The following is a 16,726-nucleotide window of genomic DNA, read 5'->3' as shown; positions in this document are numbered from 1 at the left end:
TAATTGTCCCATCATGTTGACTCTTGTATTTTGTGTCCACTTATGATTCTTCCCTTCATATAACTTTCAGAATTGGGATTCTTTTGGAGTCAAAGTTAGGTACATTTTACTAGTAGGTATGATATATCAGTGTTGACTCCTACCAGCAGAGATTAGGGTTTTGACTGTCTTTGAAAGCTTTCATATATATATATATATATACATATCAACATATATCATGGGCTTATAGATATATTTACATTTAATATATAAATTATACCAGAGGCCCTGTGCTTGACATTCGTGTACTGGGGGGGAGGGGTTCCTCAGCCCAGCCTGCGCCCTTTTATTATATAGGATATGAAGTGGGATTATAGATATATATATCTACATTTAATGTATAAAATGTATTATTAACTTTTATATTAAATATTAAATACTAATTACATTTATATTAAATGTATATCCTATATAATAAAAGGCTAATATGCAAATCAGCCAAATGGTGGAATGACTGGTTGCTGTGATGCTCACTGACCACCAGGGGGCAGACACTCAACGCAGGAGCTGCCCTTTGGTGGTCAGTGCGCTCCCACAGGAGGAGCGCTGCTCAGCCAGAAGCCGGGCTCACAGCTGGTGAACACAGCAGCAGTGGCGGGAGCCTCTCCTGCCTCCATGCCAGCACTAAGGATGTCCGACTGCTGTCAGTCAGACATCCACCAAGGATTCCCAGACTGTGAGAGGGTGCAGGCCAGGCTGAGGGACCTCCACTGAGTGCATGAATTTCGTGCACTGGGCCTCTAGTTTATATATAAACTAGTAGCCCTGCACACAAATCCATGCACCAGTAGCTCGCCAGTAGCTCGCTGCCACCCTCCAGTAGCTCTCCGCCTGCTGCCCCGTCCTCCTGTAGCTCCCCCCACCTCCCTCCCCCGAATTCCCTTTCATAGCTTGCTGCCCTGCCCCCTCCTGTAGCTCTCCACTGCCCGCTTGTAGCCAGTAGCTCACTGCCACCCTCCTGTAGCTCTCCGTCCACTACCCTGCCCTCCTGTAGCTCCCTCTGCCCCCCTGCCCCCCTCATAGCTTGCTGCCTGGCCCCTCCTGTAGGTCTCCATTGCCCGCTTGTAGTTTGCTGTCCCACCCTCCTGCTGATCCGTGATCTGGTCGTTACGTGGTTGGTCGTTACGCTTCATGGCATAATGACCATTTGCATATTACATCTTTATTATATAGGATTATATAAAAATATACCTTTTAAACTTGATTTTGCCAGAACAAATATTAGAAATGGAAGGGGAGAGTTATGACATTAATATTATTTGCTTCATTCTGAACTATCTGGGCATCTCATATGAAGTAATTCTTGCCACTTCATGTATGTATGTACATACATATGTTTACACTTTGTGATTAAAAAAGGAGTACTTGATATGTGAAACAAAAATAGGAGTTTTAAAATATATCACTTCATTTGTGTAAATAAAGGAGTATGTTAATTAATCAAGAAGCTCAGGCTTGGGCAGTGTGGCTCAGTCGTTGAGCATCAGCCCATGAACGAGGAGGTCACGGTTCAATTCCCAGTCAGGGCACATGCCCAGGTTACAGGCTGGATTCCCAGTAGGGGCATGCAGGAGGCAGCCAATCAATGTCTCAATGTTTCTCTCTCATTGATATTTCTATCTCTCTATCCCTCTCCCTTCCTCTCTCTAAAATCAAATATATATATATATATATATATATATATATATATATATATATATATAATTTTTTTTTAAAGAAGAAACCCAGAAACTCAGAATGATCTCCAAAAATATCAGCTGGGCTCTTCTATCTCCCTCACCCTAGGTTTAAATGATGACTGGCAGTCATTGCTTTGAGAAGCCGTACTTTATTTTCATGGGTCACAGATGGTACAACTCTAGAGAAGTTTGCATCATCATTTATTCTACATATGGTTTCCATATTTAGTTTTTTTGTTTTTGTTTTTGTTTTTAAACCAGGGATATGGTATGACCGTAGAATTCCAGCCATCCTTTGGAGATATTAAACAGAATCTGAACTCACTTTGTCCTTAATACTGGGTGAAATTAGCTGTGATATGCTCATGATTGAAAGGTATATAGTCAGCAACTCCTGAAAACAAGCAGAGAGTAACAAGAGGTCACCATGGTACATATAACCACCCCCACCTCCCAAAGGATCAGGCCATCGTTAGAGAAGTAAAATCACTGTAGAGCAAAATGGGTAGCTTGGTGAGTATGGAAGGAGCATTGAATTGAAATTTAGGGAGTCCTTGTTTGCAGGCTCTAGGTGGCCATAGGAGCATGACTTTGGGCAAGCCCCTTAAATTGTGCGAGCCTCATATATAAAATTGCACAGATAATATTTATCCTGGATTACAAATAATGAATATTAGGTGCCTAATATTGTACTGGACACATGATGAGCATTCAATAAATGGTGGTTATTATCAACATGATGTATTTAAGCCAGATTTAGAGCATTCAGGGCAGGAACTTGTAGAGAGTGCCCGGGAAAGGCCCCTGAGCTGATTGTCATCTGAATCCAGCAGTGCCAGGCAGAGCCATCCCTGGAAGCATACCTTGCCAGAGGCAGATGTGTTGTCAGCCTGACCTTCAGCTCAGGCACCAGGGAATGGGTTTCATTATCCAGCACATGATGGACTTTCAGAAAACATCTCTCTCATTGTCATCTTGGATATTGAAGCATCTTAACAGCCCAGTCTTGGCTCTGCTATGACTTTAGTTGGCTTCACATCTCTACTCAGTGACAATATCAGATTAACTAGGTAACATCATCCATAGACAAAGCCATATACCACTGCCCTTACAGGATATTTTAGTTTTTATGCTAACATTTTAAAGTTTTGCTGAACTTGTTGATTTATTCATCCTTCTGTATGTACACAAAATGCACATAAAGATGTTCCTTGGAGATTTAAAAACAAAAGATTTAAAAGCAAAAGAAGGTGAAGAATGAATTTTGAGTGAAGCTGTGGTATACTAGTAAAGCACACTCATCCTGGGCTTGACTATCTGCTCTGTCGCACGCTAGACATGTGCCTTGTACAAGTCCCTTTCATGTCTCTAAGACTTAGTTTCTTTCTCTGTAAAAGAGAATCACTAATACCTACAAAGTGGATGTATGAAACAAGAAAATGTAACATCTTTACACAAATGGGGATTATTCTATCCTTCATATTGTTTACCACTGGCTATGAATTTACTATTTTTCATCTTTTCTTGTTGTCTCTCTCACATTATTTGCTTTTTCCTTCTTCAGCCCTTATTGTTTTAAGTAGATTACTCCACTTTTCTTGTTCACTGGATATTTTCCCAGAGTGGAGCCAGGATTCTTGATTTTTTAAAAAGCCTTTTAAAATAGCCACTCATTTTATCTATCTATCATCTATCTATCTATCTATCTATCTATCTATCTATCTATCTATCATTTATCATCATTCTATCATCTGTCTATCATTTATCAACCAGCTAACATATATCTATATATTTATTTTTCTATCCATCATCTATCATTTGTCTATCACTTACCAATCATCTATCATCTATCTATCATTTAGTATTTACTGATCAAATGAATGAACTAATTAAATAAGGAAATTAAAGAATGTAGCCTTCAAACTATGAAGGAAATGCTCCCATTTCTTTTATTCTCTAACCTTCATTCAAAGGTGTCTTGCCACTGAGGAACTGCCAATACGTCTTATGATTCACATTTTCAGCGATATTGTTGATAGAAGAGACAACAGGGCCCCAGGATGTCATTGTGGTTTCAAATCTATAAGAATAAAATCATATATATGATTAACACTTTACTTTAGGTCAGACAGTTAGGGGGTAAGATGAAGGGACAGAGGCATTTAAGTGCTATAGAGATCAGATAAAATCATGCTTAAAAGAGAAAATGTAAATGACTAATAAATATGAAATCACTTGGAATTGAATGAAAGGATTTAAAAGATAACCATTGGTAAGCAAATTAAATATGTAAATGTGCAACAATGGGCAAATACTAGTAATTAGGTAAGTGATGGAATGAATATCCAACATTATGTAATTTGCAGTTATGTAAACTGTATTTTTCAACAATTTCCAGTGACATGGGAAAAAGCTTATGTAATAATGGTAAGTGAAAATGTGGGATAAAAATTTTATATAAAATACTTACCCATCCCACATATATAGTGGATCACAACTATTTGTAATATGCATAGAAAAAACACCTACAAAATTATAAAAAACAGCAACAGTGATTATATTGTGGATGGACTATAGAGGTTTTGTTTCCTTTATGCTTTTTCTCCCTCAAAATTTTTACTATGTGTATTTTTATTACATTCATAGTCAGAAAAAGAAAAAATCAGGCAAAATTAAAGATAAGCTCAGAGAAGTAAAGTATATTCAGAGGGTTGTTTGAAAATTAAGTATTCTTGAGGTGCAGTTTTTTTTTTATCCTGACTTGTCTATAGAAGATAGGGAAGTTTAAGGGTTCAGATCTCAACTCTATTAATTACATGTTATATGACTTTAGAAATATTACTTAACCTCTTTGGGCCTAAATGGTTCTGTCTATAAAATGGGAATAATTAGATATGTCTCTTGGTTTTGTTGAGAGCATCGTATCTGTGCAGTTCTTTTTTTTGGGAGGGGTTTGTTTGTTTTGTTAATCCTCACCCGAGGATATTTTTCCATTGATTTGTAGGGAGAATGGGAGAGAGAGGGAAAGACAGAGAGAAACATCAATGTGAGAGAGACACATCGATTGGTTGCCTCTTGCAAGAGCCCTGACCAGGGCCCGGGCTGGGGAGGTGCCTGCAACCGAGGTACATGCCCTTGACCGGAATCAAACCCGGGACCCTTTGTAATATAGAGGTTTTTTTTTTTTTCTTTATGCTTTTTCTTCCTCAAAATTTCTACTCTGTGTATCTTTATCACATTCATAGTCAGCAAAAGAAAAATCAGTGGTCCACAGGCCTATGCTCTATCCATTGAACAAAACTGGCTAGGACTGTGCAGTTTTTTAACTTAGATCATCACTTCTACCCAATCTCTTTTGCCTGTACTGACCTCTTTTTCTAGAACTTCCTTTATATCTCCAAAAGCTTCCTGATGTTTTTCTTTCAAACACCCACAATTAAAGATATCCAGAGGAATTATGTTTCTCTCTCCTCCTGATACTCCTGTCAATAGTGCTGAAGCTTCTCTCTCTTGACCTCCACATCCTGTACTCAGAGCCCTGTGACTTTTCCTTGCTATAAGTCCATTTATTTTAGAGGCAGTCTTCATCACTTTACAGCTTCATCACTTTACTGTAGTCTCTCATGCCCTAGCCTTTAACATTTTACAACATGGCTTTTCATATTCAAAATCTTACAGTACTTCTCTGCAATATGAAGTCCAACCTCCTTATTGTGGTATTTCAAGCTTTTTACAAAACCACCCAATCTATCCTTCCAGATTCAATTAAATCTCAAATTCTCTGCTCTAGTCAAGCTGGCTTACTCATTGACCTTGAATTCCTTTCCCATTCCAATCTTGAATTCTCTGTTCTAACCATTCCCTCTCTCTAAATGCTACTCTCTCATATTTTCCTGGATGGTACCTATTCTTTGAATGTGGTCCAAAGCCAAGAGCTTCTTGACTGTTCTAATACATAATGGACTCTCTTTCCTTTGAATTTCTTTTTTAAAAATTCTATCATATGGTGATTTGTATGATTTAATTTTTCATGAGAGATTGCAGGCTCTCAAGGAGCTATTTAAATAAAAATCTGTTATTATTATGAGAAGGAAAAAAAAGTAAGTAAATGAAGGAAAGAGAGAGCAAAAATGGTAATTCAGGTTAGGCTCAGGGAGAATGGCAAATGCCACTTGTAGTGCTCACTTGAATGTGGAATTTTTGCGTTGTGCTTCTTCTAGGACCACAAGTAGCACAGACCCACTTTTCACACTAACATCTATGGTGAAATTGAAGAGTAGCTCCACTCCCCTCAGCTGGTTATTGATGGTGTATTTGACAGTGATGTTGGATGCCATGGTGGGCACAGGACTAGGATGGTTGGGTAGAGTTGGATGTACTTCAGGATCTGTGAAGAGCAAAGAGGCCAAATTTGTAAATCACAATAGAGTTTGTATTAATGGGGCAAAATCTCTGCTGTCGGCAATCTGTCCCAGTAAACATTTCATGAAATGGCAATGAGTTCGTAGAATGTTCACAATGAAGCTCTCATTTCCATTCTAGAGAACTGATTGTAGTTGAAGAACTGACAGATAGTTGTACAATGGACATTTATCTTGTTAAAAGAATTTGTAACTTGAAGGGAGGATTAAGAGCCCTAAGTCATGTATTTTACATGGCACTCACTGTTAAGTTGTATGTTTGTTGTTGTTATGCTTAAGAATGGAAGCAAAGGTAGTACATTTCAGACTATTTAACAAAGTACCTGGGCAGCTATTGTGGAATCCTAAGAGGGAACTCCATGGTCACCTGGTTAAAGCTGGGAAATGACTAGGAAGAAGCCTAAGGTTAGGAGAATGTGGCTGTATCTGGTATGATTCAGATTAGGTTACTTGATTGTAGATTCTGCTCTGAGATAGACAAGGATTTTATTAATCTCTGCTTATCTTAGGAAGCCCATACAACATAACATGAATAATAATTTATTTTAGTATTTGAGTAGAAAGAAGAGTTGGAGGAATCTAAATCCAAAGACTAGTTATGTCTGGAGTAATATAATTTTTATGCAGGACTCTCAGTTTCTAAATGCGTATTTCTGCATTGTATCTCTGTATTATATTGGTAATTGGGCAAAATATGGATATTTAAAATAAAAAGGTTGTGTGCCAGGGTTCTACCCCATCCATTTGGTGAGCTTTGAGCACCAAGGGTTCATATTTAGAGCTTCAAGGCTTGCCTGAAATGTCAACTCTGTTCTTTTCCTAAGTTTCCCAGATAAGTCAGTGATTGGTTACACTTTCTTTGCTTTTGTGCTATATATGTCTTCTATTTCTATTTAATAATTACTTCATTCCTCCAAATATTGTAGTTTTTGTCTACATATTTGTCAGCTGGCTTTGTACAGAAGAGATATGATAAGGTAGTGCATATTTGGTACATTTGTCAAATGAATGAAGTGGTATGTTATTTGTTAGGACCATGGATCTTCCCTCTCTATTTCACAAAATGTTTTACTCACAGTAGGCTATCACTAAATGTTGAATGAAGTGGACATGAGGACTGATTTCTGAGTGCAGGATGGTATATGGCTGTGTTATCACACAACTCTTGAGGATTGGAAGCCAGATGTGGTTCTGCCTACATGAAAGTAATGGACAAAGAAAAGCCTATATGCCACTTAAAATTGAAACCACATAACATTCCTAATATAAGTTGCCAGTTTATGATATGAGGAAAGACAGATGTTAAGAGTTCTTACCAGGGCTGCAAGACATGTGGGGCACATCTAGGTATGTCTTCCCTTTCAGGGAAGGGAGGATTTGGGCAATGGACATGGAGTTGTGAAATTTTCCCAGCTTAATCTCATTAAGCACTACATCCATAGTCTCCTTGCAGTTCCATTCCTTGTTAGGTTGCATAGGTGTCACGGAGAGAGCCTGGAACACACATAGAGAGACAGATAGAGATAGAGACAGAGATAGAGATAGAGAGAGAGATAGAGAGATTAGGCTTGTCTTATAAGGGATACACTTGATCGTTAATCTCTTTGATCACCCAGAGTCCAAAATGAAGCTGCATAGGAACATCTGTCTTGTTCACTGCTGCATCCTCACCATTTAGCTCAGTGTCTGTCACATACTAGCCACATACTTAGATTCGGGGAACACTATTAGGGCTGCTGTATTTACTAACAGTTCTTGGACAGAGAATGAGGGTGAGAGCTGGGCAAAGCAAGCTCTAGGGGATCTTCAGTCTTGGACAATGTGACCATACAAACATAGTAGACCTCTTTTGATTTGTGTTGTCCTGCACACCCTTTAGTGTACACCCCCACACTTTTGATCATGTTGGGACTGTCACCCAGAGGCTCCATCACCCTTGCCAGTGGTGGACTCATGGACTGTGCTGGGATAATCATGGAATGTCATCCTCTTGGTGACAGTGATTGGTGGACACATGCACTAATCAAAGTTCTTCCTTATAAACAAACATTGAGAGAAGCATTTTGTCTCCTTACTGGGGTTATTTAGCTGGTACCATCTAAGTAAGCATTGAGTTGTTAGTTACCATCTTCTTTGGCCACTTGGAAGAAGCCAAGGAGCAGGAAAAAATGACAAAAACCAGGGCTGATACATGAAAAAAGAGTGGTCCCTGATATCATGACTGGAGCCCTTTATTTTGATGAATTCTGAAATCACCTAATCCATCCCTGGAACATCCCGGTTTATGTGAAATAGTAAGTTACCATTTCCCTCCCTTTAGGATTGTGCTGGCCATGGCCACCAGAGCCTGTTAATGGGCTGAAATTGCTGATGATCAATTTACCTGAAGCTTGAGATGGGAAATGGGAGAAGGGAGAGGGGTGTCAGAAATGGCTCTGTGAGGCATTAGTATGAGCAACTAAACAGTTTGGAAAGGCACAACCATCACTGTTATCCTCATCAACCATGAACCGTGGCTCTTTATACGGAAGTTTGGTTTAGGCATCCCATGGGTACTCCTCACCAACCTTATCTTGTTCACTTTCCATATTCAACTCCCAAATCTCACTAAATGAGATGGAGCCTTGGGATAAACTACCAACACCAACACTCTAGAGAGGAGTAACACATTAAACTGTGAGAATTCATCAATAACTTTGCATGAGGAAGGTCAGATCCTTTTCAAGTTAAGTTTCTATTAGAGGAGCCTTGAAAGCATAAGCATATTGATGGAAGAAAGAGAAAAAATTCTGGAACAGAGGAAATGTCTCATGAGTGCCTTTGGGAAGCAATGTGGGTGGCTCAGGCCATTGAAGGGTACTGGTACCCTGGAAGAAGGTGAGTGAGGGCTGAACCAGAAGCTCAATGTCACCACTCTTCTGCTGGGAGAAACCACCAAGAATCATTGCACACGACATTGTGCCTGTGATTTTTTTTTAATACCTTTGCAACCTTGTTATTATGAGGAAAAATGTAATTCAGATAAATTCTATATTTGCCAAAGTGGAGGCAGATTTGGGATTTAAACCCAAGTTGTTAAAGTTCCCAAGGCCTTTGGTTTTCTATACTAGAACATTTTAGATTAGAAAAAGGTTATATATTTTGATTCAACTCCAAAGTGGGGCCATAAGTGAGGCAGGAGGAGGCTTTTTATCCTAACTGACAAGAACTGACATAAACTGTTATCTGCATATGGATGCAGTCCTGTCTTTTCATAGAAATAGCTTTAATAAGTCTCAGGAACAGCTTATCAGATTGTACCCTGAAGGTGATAAAATCCCAAACAGAATTCATAAACCAAATTAGCCATAGCAATCACTTCTCTATCATATGTTTGGTGAAGCAAGTTTATTTTATGTGAGTCACAACTAAAACCAATTTTCTATTCCTTTTATACTGCCTTTGTCCCTCCACAAAGCTTTCTAGACCTGAGCCCGGGGATTGGTCTCATATGTTTCAGCCATGGTAACAAACAACATTTTGTTCCACAGCAAATTCCATTGACCGTGACATGACATAGAGACTGGGCATTTTGAGACTTTGAAGCACAAACTTTTTAGTTTGGAATAGAGGACTTGGCCATAGATGACCCTTTAGTTTCTGAGTCTAGTTGCTTATCTCTCCCCATTATCATTGCTTTCCATGGGAGGATGCTGCCTTAATCAACCCTAATCAAGCAGAATGTGATAGAATCCAAGTCCAGGAATCGATACGAGGGAAGTATAGTATGGACTTGGTTTCCTGACACATATGGCTCCACCATTTATTAGAGCTCTTTGTGAAATGAAAATGAGATCAAGATTGAAATAGAGATTGACAAAGATTTGATGTGAGCCTTAAAAGCATTAGATATTCATTAGATTATTTTAATTAATTATTTTGAATACAAGCCCGTCCTTTTTTTTTTTTTTTCGATCAAGATAAAGGGCTGAAAAAAGAATACTTGATAAGCAAGGTGGAATTAGAAAGTTCAATATTTTTTTGAGAACCTATTTTAATATCCTTACTTTTATACATCAAATTTTCCTTAGTCTATAATTATTATGGACAAACTGTTCATTATTAATAATAATTTTCTTGGATTTATTTGTGTTTTTTTTTCTTTTTTTTTACCCAAGGAAGGGAAAAGAGTTCATGTAGATTTGTTTTCACACTTACTCTGGAAGAGGGTAAGTGAGGGAGGAATTAACACCAGCATTTTACCAGTAGAGAAACTGAGGCACAGGCACCACAAGGAATCTACCTCAGGTCACACTAGCTGGTCTTTCCCAGAGACTTTAGAAGAAGCCTGGTCTCTTGATCCTACAATCCAGTCTTATTGGCATGGACCCAATGAAGAGCATCATTAATATGTTTACCTGCATTGCAAGGCCAGTACTGTAGATGTCCCCAATGATTCCATTGTTTTTGATCCTTTTGCTGATATTCTCCACAGTATTCTCTAGTACCTGACCAAACAGGGTTCTGTAACCTTCCTCTGATCCTACAGGGATCTTGTTGTACATACAGGTCAGAGCCAAGGTCACCATTGCTCCAGTGTCTGTGAATCATAGGGGGATAAGACAACCACCACCACAAGAATATGAACAACTAACATTTATTGTGTGCTTACTGTATACTAGGTACATTATCTCTTTTACTCTTTGGAACAACCTGTGAAATAGGGCCTGTACTTATATCAATTTAAGGAATGAGAAATGGAATCCCAGAGAGGTTAAATAACTGCCCAAGCCCACACAGCTAGAAGGTAGCTGCGCCGGGATCTGAACCCAGATTTGTATGACTCCGAAGCTCATGCTTTTAATTAATAAATTAAATTAAAGTGAATAGACTGGTAGTCTATTCACTCCCACTACTCTTATCCCAATATTTATCTTTCAAGAATGCCACTGGTTCTCAAAGGCCATCACCATGTCTCCTTAAAGCCTTCTCTGGTTATCTCAGCACAACAGGTGCAGTCTCTTTCCTGAAATAACATTCATTGTTTGTACTCGTTTTGCAATCTTAGCACTTTCTGCTGTTTTGTTGTTACTGGGCTCCATGAATTCCTGGGTAGTGGGAGCTTAGCACCCCCCATAAGGCCCAAGACAGGGGCTTTTCCATTATTTTCACAGGAAAACATGTATGGACTGAATTAGCCAGCTCTGGCCTGACAAGACCAGAATGAATGAAAGACTTGCTAGATGCTATCTTTTCTTTCATTGATCTTCCCTCCCTACCCCAATCTCTACCATAAAGTTGCATGACCTCATTAAAGGTGACAGAATTGTTGAAACTAATGTTGTAAAAAATGTCCAGATGCTCCAGATGGTAATCAAAAGCCAGCCTGTTCTTTACCCACAGTGAGGAGACTAGAGTAAATATCTACCTGCTTGTTGGTTTGAATGACCCTAAAACAAGAGAGGTTGCAGATGAAGCATATTTAAGGGGGTAAAAACCGGAGTTAACGCCTTTGCTTAGAGAGTGGCAGAGGAGTAAAATGACCATGAATGAGGGGTATTATACAGAGAAGGGATCATTAGATGCAGAAGGGTGGGCCCAAGAAGGAAATAGTGTTATAGAGGAAAGGTTTTCATTCACAAGCAGCCATGTTTGCAGAATGAAGGGACAAGACAGTTCCACAGTGTCCTTGAAGGGGAGCATGGTGGACTTAGGGTTCAGAAAGTAGCTGTTTAATAGACAGAACATATTTGGATTTCTAAGGAGAAGCATTGAGAAGAATAGAATGTGGAAGCATCACTAGTGATAAAAGAGAGGGTTCAGGGTAGAGCTGAGTCTAGAAGATGTAGATTTAATAATTTGCTTGGGAACAAACCTGACCTAGGTGATATGTTTATTGCTCCCAACGGAGATTCTGTAACTGTCAGACATTTCAAGTGTTATCTAGGTTTTACCAGCTACCTTTCATTTATTCCTTAATTCACATGTCCAACAAATATTTGTTAAATACTCCCCTCTACAGACATTTTCATGATCCCCAGCTCCTCCCCCTCCTACTTGCCCTCTAGCCCCACCATTCAGTGCCCTCAATGTTCCCAGCTCAGAGCAGTTTGAAAGTGGCGACCAACTCACCTACATTGAAGGGAGAGGAATTGGCCTGCAGGGTCTTGGCAAAACGGGCTGCTATTGGTAAGGTTGTCTCAGGGTTCTTCTGGCACAGTGCCAAGATCGCCAGGCTGGGCCCATAGAAGCTTGAAGCCTCAGCGTTGGGGCCTTGGGAGAGGATAGAGGGCCTACATAAGACTAACATTCACCACAACGAGGACATTTGTGAGATAAGAAATGCCAAACCTTTTAAATAGACATTGCTAGAAAACCTGTCCAAAAAGAAAGATACCATATTGGCTAAAGATCCCATCTATATTTCTCTGGCATGAGAATGGAATGAAAAGGGTTGGTGCTGTCTTCTGCCAGGTGATGGCATGGTAAGGCTGTGGCCCTGGGCTACTGGTCTTTTCTGGTTCATTTTGGATTGGAAGTGAGTAACTCATCTATGGAATTAGCAGAGGGAACCTGAGTGGAGATACCTTGTCTCTTTCCTAACTTCCCACTCTCCTACCCGTTTCTTTCTAGGTGTAAAATTCTCAGGAAGGACCATTTGCCTCACCCTCCATTCCCTTCCGACGAGGTCTTACTTGAAGGTGCCCAGGTTTCCATTTGTCTTTGTAGAGTGGACACTTTATTCCCAGGGTCCCGGCAGGAGGAGGTGAGGGCCATGATGGTGAGTGCGAGCTGACCAACGGTCATATCTGCACAGCAGAGAACAAAATAGTTAAAGGTATTTTCAGGCAAGAGAAAGCAACAGGGGCCAGAGCTAAACTCTCTGCTTCTTTCCAGATCATTTTGAATTTTAAAATAATGTGATTTTTTTAATCTGCCTTAATTCTTAAAGAAAGCAGTATTGAAAAAATACTTAAGGAACATTTAATCCAGTGGCTTTTATGTGACTTGAGAACTCCACCAAGAATCCACGGTGTTTGTTTAGAAAAGCAGCAAGAACTCCCATACAAATTCACATATGAAAATTTATAGTTGCAAAATAATTTTTTAAAATACATTTTTCTTGATTTTAGAGAGGAAAGTAAAGGGAGAGATAGATAGAAATATCAATGATGAGAGAGAATCATTGATCAGCTGCCTCCTGCACTCCCCACACTGGGTATCGAGCCCACAATCTGGTCATGTGCCCTGACTGGGAATCGAACTGTGACTTCCTGATTCATAGGTCAATGCTCAACCACTGAGGAACACTGGCCAGGTGAAAAATAATTTTAACTTTATTTTTTAACTTGAGATTCAAGGCAATTCCTGTGAGGGAGCAGAACAGAGATTTGATTATTATTATCCTTGTTGTGATTACTATTAGTGTTATTGTTATTAGAATCATCTGAATTTTGCAAATGAGGAAAATGAGCTTAAGTAGGATAGAGAGACTGTTCAAGGTCAGGGTTAATAAGTGGCAGATCCAGAACTGGAAGCCCACTGTTTTTCCATCTAGTCTAGAGCTCCTTTTGCATTAGTGCACTCCTCTATGAATGTCACAACTTCATACACAGATCTTTCCATGTGTTTTCCAGATATGTTGGGAAAGGTGTTTGGGAGATTTAGATATATTCAGAGACCACCACATTGGGGTTGGGGATTGAGAGTTGGGATCTGAGGTGGTGAACAGTGTGCAGGATTCAGGGAGCATGTGAATGGAGAGGCTTGGACTTCTCACCAGCTGTGTCAGTGGCCATGAGCTGGTAAGTCAGGAGCTTCTGGGCCTCCAGGTTGTAGGGTCCAGCCAGGTTCATGGCAATCAGGACGCTGGGGTTGGGGTAGGTTGAGTGGGTCACAGAGTTCTCCATAAGCACTTGCATACTGTTAACCAAGGGCTGCTGTGCTGGGGGAACAGCTGAGAAGAGACAAGCCATTTACAAAACCCCTCACCCTTTTTCCCCTCTTCCTTGTTCCCTCGGTCTTTTAGGAGAAGACAGGATTAGCATTTCAATCATCAGTGATGCTTCTCAGGGCTGATTACTAGAGAGAAATGGAGAAAACATTGAGATTTTTCTTCAGAGGCCAATTAGTCCCTACATCTTGTCAAATACTTTTTCTTTTTTAAGAAAGTGATTTCTCATTTAACAACTTCAAGCAATATGTCTTGTGGACAGTTCATATTATTTCCAGCACATTCCCCCAAATCACTGTTTTCCTTGCATCCATTTTTTTTTCTCATTCTGTAATGACAAATTAAAGATTTGAGATATGACTCAGTGAGTACCCCAAAGGGATCTAGTAGAGGTACCTGGTAAGAAAGGCTCACTGGGTGTGCCTTTGTACCATCATTTCTGAAACAGTATTTTAATCTCTCTTTATATGAAATGCATAGATTTGTCTCTCAAAGAACTTTCACTATTAAGTCAGGAAAGATGAACCACACATGCCCACCACGGCTCACCATTTTGGAGCTCTTATAGTGATTGCTTTTTTCACCACTTTCTTATCAGCAAACCTGTGCCTGAGGTTTCTGCCTGTCCCCTGGGTATCTGCTTCCCTGACATCCTCAGGAAACACACCATACTTACAGCATGAGCTTCGGGTCTGGGTGCTGGTCCCAGCTGTAGCCCAGAGAAGGTTCAGGAGGTAAAAGGTAAACCAGGCCATCCCTCTCTCTCCTGTTCTGTCCATGTCTCCAGTTAAAAAATCCCAGTGTTATTAAAAGGAGTATTTCTCTACTTTCTCTTATATAGGCTCCTCTTTATGGAAAGTCTGCCCTCCACCCCCATCCCAGTCACTCCTAATAACCTCTGCTGACCTCTCTCCCCCCGCATAGAACTAATGTCCTTATACTTATCTAAGTTTACCTACTATAGACCTTCCAAGGTGTCTGAAGGTGACTTCTAGGTAGCACAGTCATATGAGAAACTTGGGCTGCGTGTGTAATGAAGGCAATGACAAAGTGCCCTTTAGCCAAATTCTGGGTCTTTACACTGGGAGTATGGCTAAAGACTGAGATAAATGAGGCTTCCTCCCAGGGTTACTCCCTGTCAGACCACCTGTGTCTAACTGCAGCCACTTCATTGAGGTGTGTGTGGTTCCTAACACAACACCTCACTTCATGGTTTGAGGTATGTGCTTTACCATATGCCCTTTGAGGCTCTCAGGAAAAGATCTGCCAGGTGAAGTCTGGCTTTGTGTAATCAATGAAGTTGACGTGACCTGGACTCCAGCCTAGGCTCTTTGAAGTTGTTTGACTTCAGGCAGGCAAAGGACCTGCTTCCCAGAAATTTTGTTTGACTTCTCTTTCCTTATCTGGGGATGAAAGTACTTTTCATATATTATCTTTTTTTTTTTTAAATATATTTTATTGATTTTTTACAGAGAGGAAGGGAGAGAGATAGTCAGAAACATCGATGAGAGAGAAACATCAATTAGTTGCCTCCTGCACATCTCCTACTGGGGATATGCCCGCAACTCAGGTACATGCCCTTGACCGGAATTGAACCTGGGACCCTTTAGTCCGCAGGCCGACGCTCTATCCACTGAGCCAAACCGGTTTTGGCCATATATTATCTTTTAAAGTAAGTAATTAGAAAATGTGAGATCTATGTACTATATTAAGTGTTAAGGATATACAGGTGTGGGCAAAAGTAAGTAAAGAACTCTGTGCCAAAGTGTGCTTGGCAGTAGACTACAAATATTCTCATGGAGGCTCCCTCACTTCTTTCATGTCTCTGCTCAGAGGTCAGCTTTTAGTGAGGTTTCCCCAGACCACTGTATATAAGACATGCTCACCCAACGACCCTCACTGTGTACCTTACCTGTATCACTTCTCACTATGTGTGCAGTTTATTTATTGCCTGTGGCCTTCCAACTAGAGTGTCTGTTCCAAGAGGCTTTGTCTATTTTGTTCATAGCTCTGTCCCCAGCATTTGAGATACTACCTAGCTCATAGTACCACTTGAATACCTTTAGAATGAGTGAATTAATGAACAAATATAAGACAGGTTATAAATCATATTTTTCATTTTCAGGGAACGTTAGTGGTTTTTGTGAGGTGAGAGAGCACAGGGTACATGTTGGGGTGTGCTAGAAAGCTTCTAGCATGGCTCCATGTTCCCAGCTCCTGGTATATGCCCTCGCATAACCCTCTTCTCTAGAGTGTGGGCTGGCCTCATCTCTAATGAATATAATACAGCAAAAGTAATGGGATGAGGTTACAAAAGACCAACTTCCTTCTCGCTTGCAGTGTCTCCTGGCTCTTCTCATTTTTTTGCTCTGATAAAGCCATCTGTCATATTATAAGCTGTCTTGGGGAAAAACCATGTGTTGAAAACAGAGAAGCTTCTAGCCAACAGCCAGGGAGGGAGGAATCCTGTCAATGACCATGCAATTTTTATTTAATTATTCCTATTGGCTCAAGCATCAAGTCTCATGTTATGTCACTCTGCTTCCTAATGTTATTAGCTGGAAAGCAGAACCTTCCCCAGTCAAGCTTTGAGATGAAGGAGGCACCAGGCGGCATCTTGACTTCAGCCTTGTGAGAGACCCTGAGCCAGAGGG

At 40.1% G+C, this 16,726-nt stretch overlaps 1 protein-coding gene across 1 annotated transcript; it reads right to left on the bottom strand.

The window, feature by feature from the left end:
* Window positions 1–2,050: 2,050 nt before the first annotated feature.
* On the bottom strand, window positions 2,051–14,827 carry CBLIF (cobalamin binding intrinsic factor). The gene is made up of 9 exons (XM_036323459.1): window positions 14,749–14,827; window positions 13,899–14,075; window positions 12,814–12,927; window positions 12,251–12,391; window positions 10,537–10,718; window positions 7,456–7,633; window positions 5,904–6,105; window positions 3,680–3,798; window positions 2,051–2,112 (listed from the first exon to the last, which is right to left on the bottom strand). Exons 1-9 carry the CDS (start codon window positions 14,825–14,827, stop codon window positions 2,051–2,053), a joined length of 1,254 nt encoding a protein of 417 aa, XP_036179352.1.
* Between the last annotated feature and the right edge of the window lie 1,899 nt (window positions 14,828–16,726).

The sequence above is a fragment of the Myotis myotis genome, unplaced genomic scaffold (assembly GCF_014108235.1).
Source record: "Myotis myotis isolate mMyoMyo1 unplaced genomic scaffold, mMyoMyo1.p scaffold_m19_p_10, whole genome shotgun sequence".
Classification (NCBI taxonomy): domain Eukaryota; kingdom Metazoa; phylum Chordata; class Mammalia; order Chiroptera; family Vespertilionidae; genus Myotis; species Myotis myotis.
Note: the sequence above shows the minus strand (reverse complement) of the source record. Positions and strands in the feature narration are given on the sequence as shown.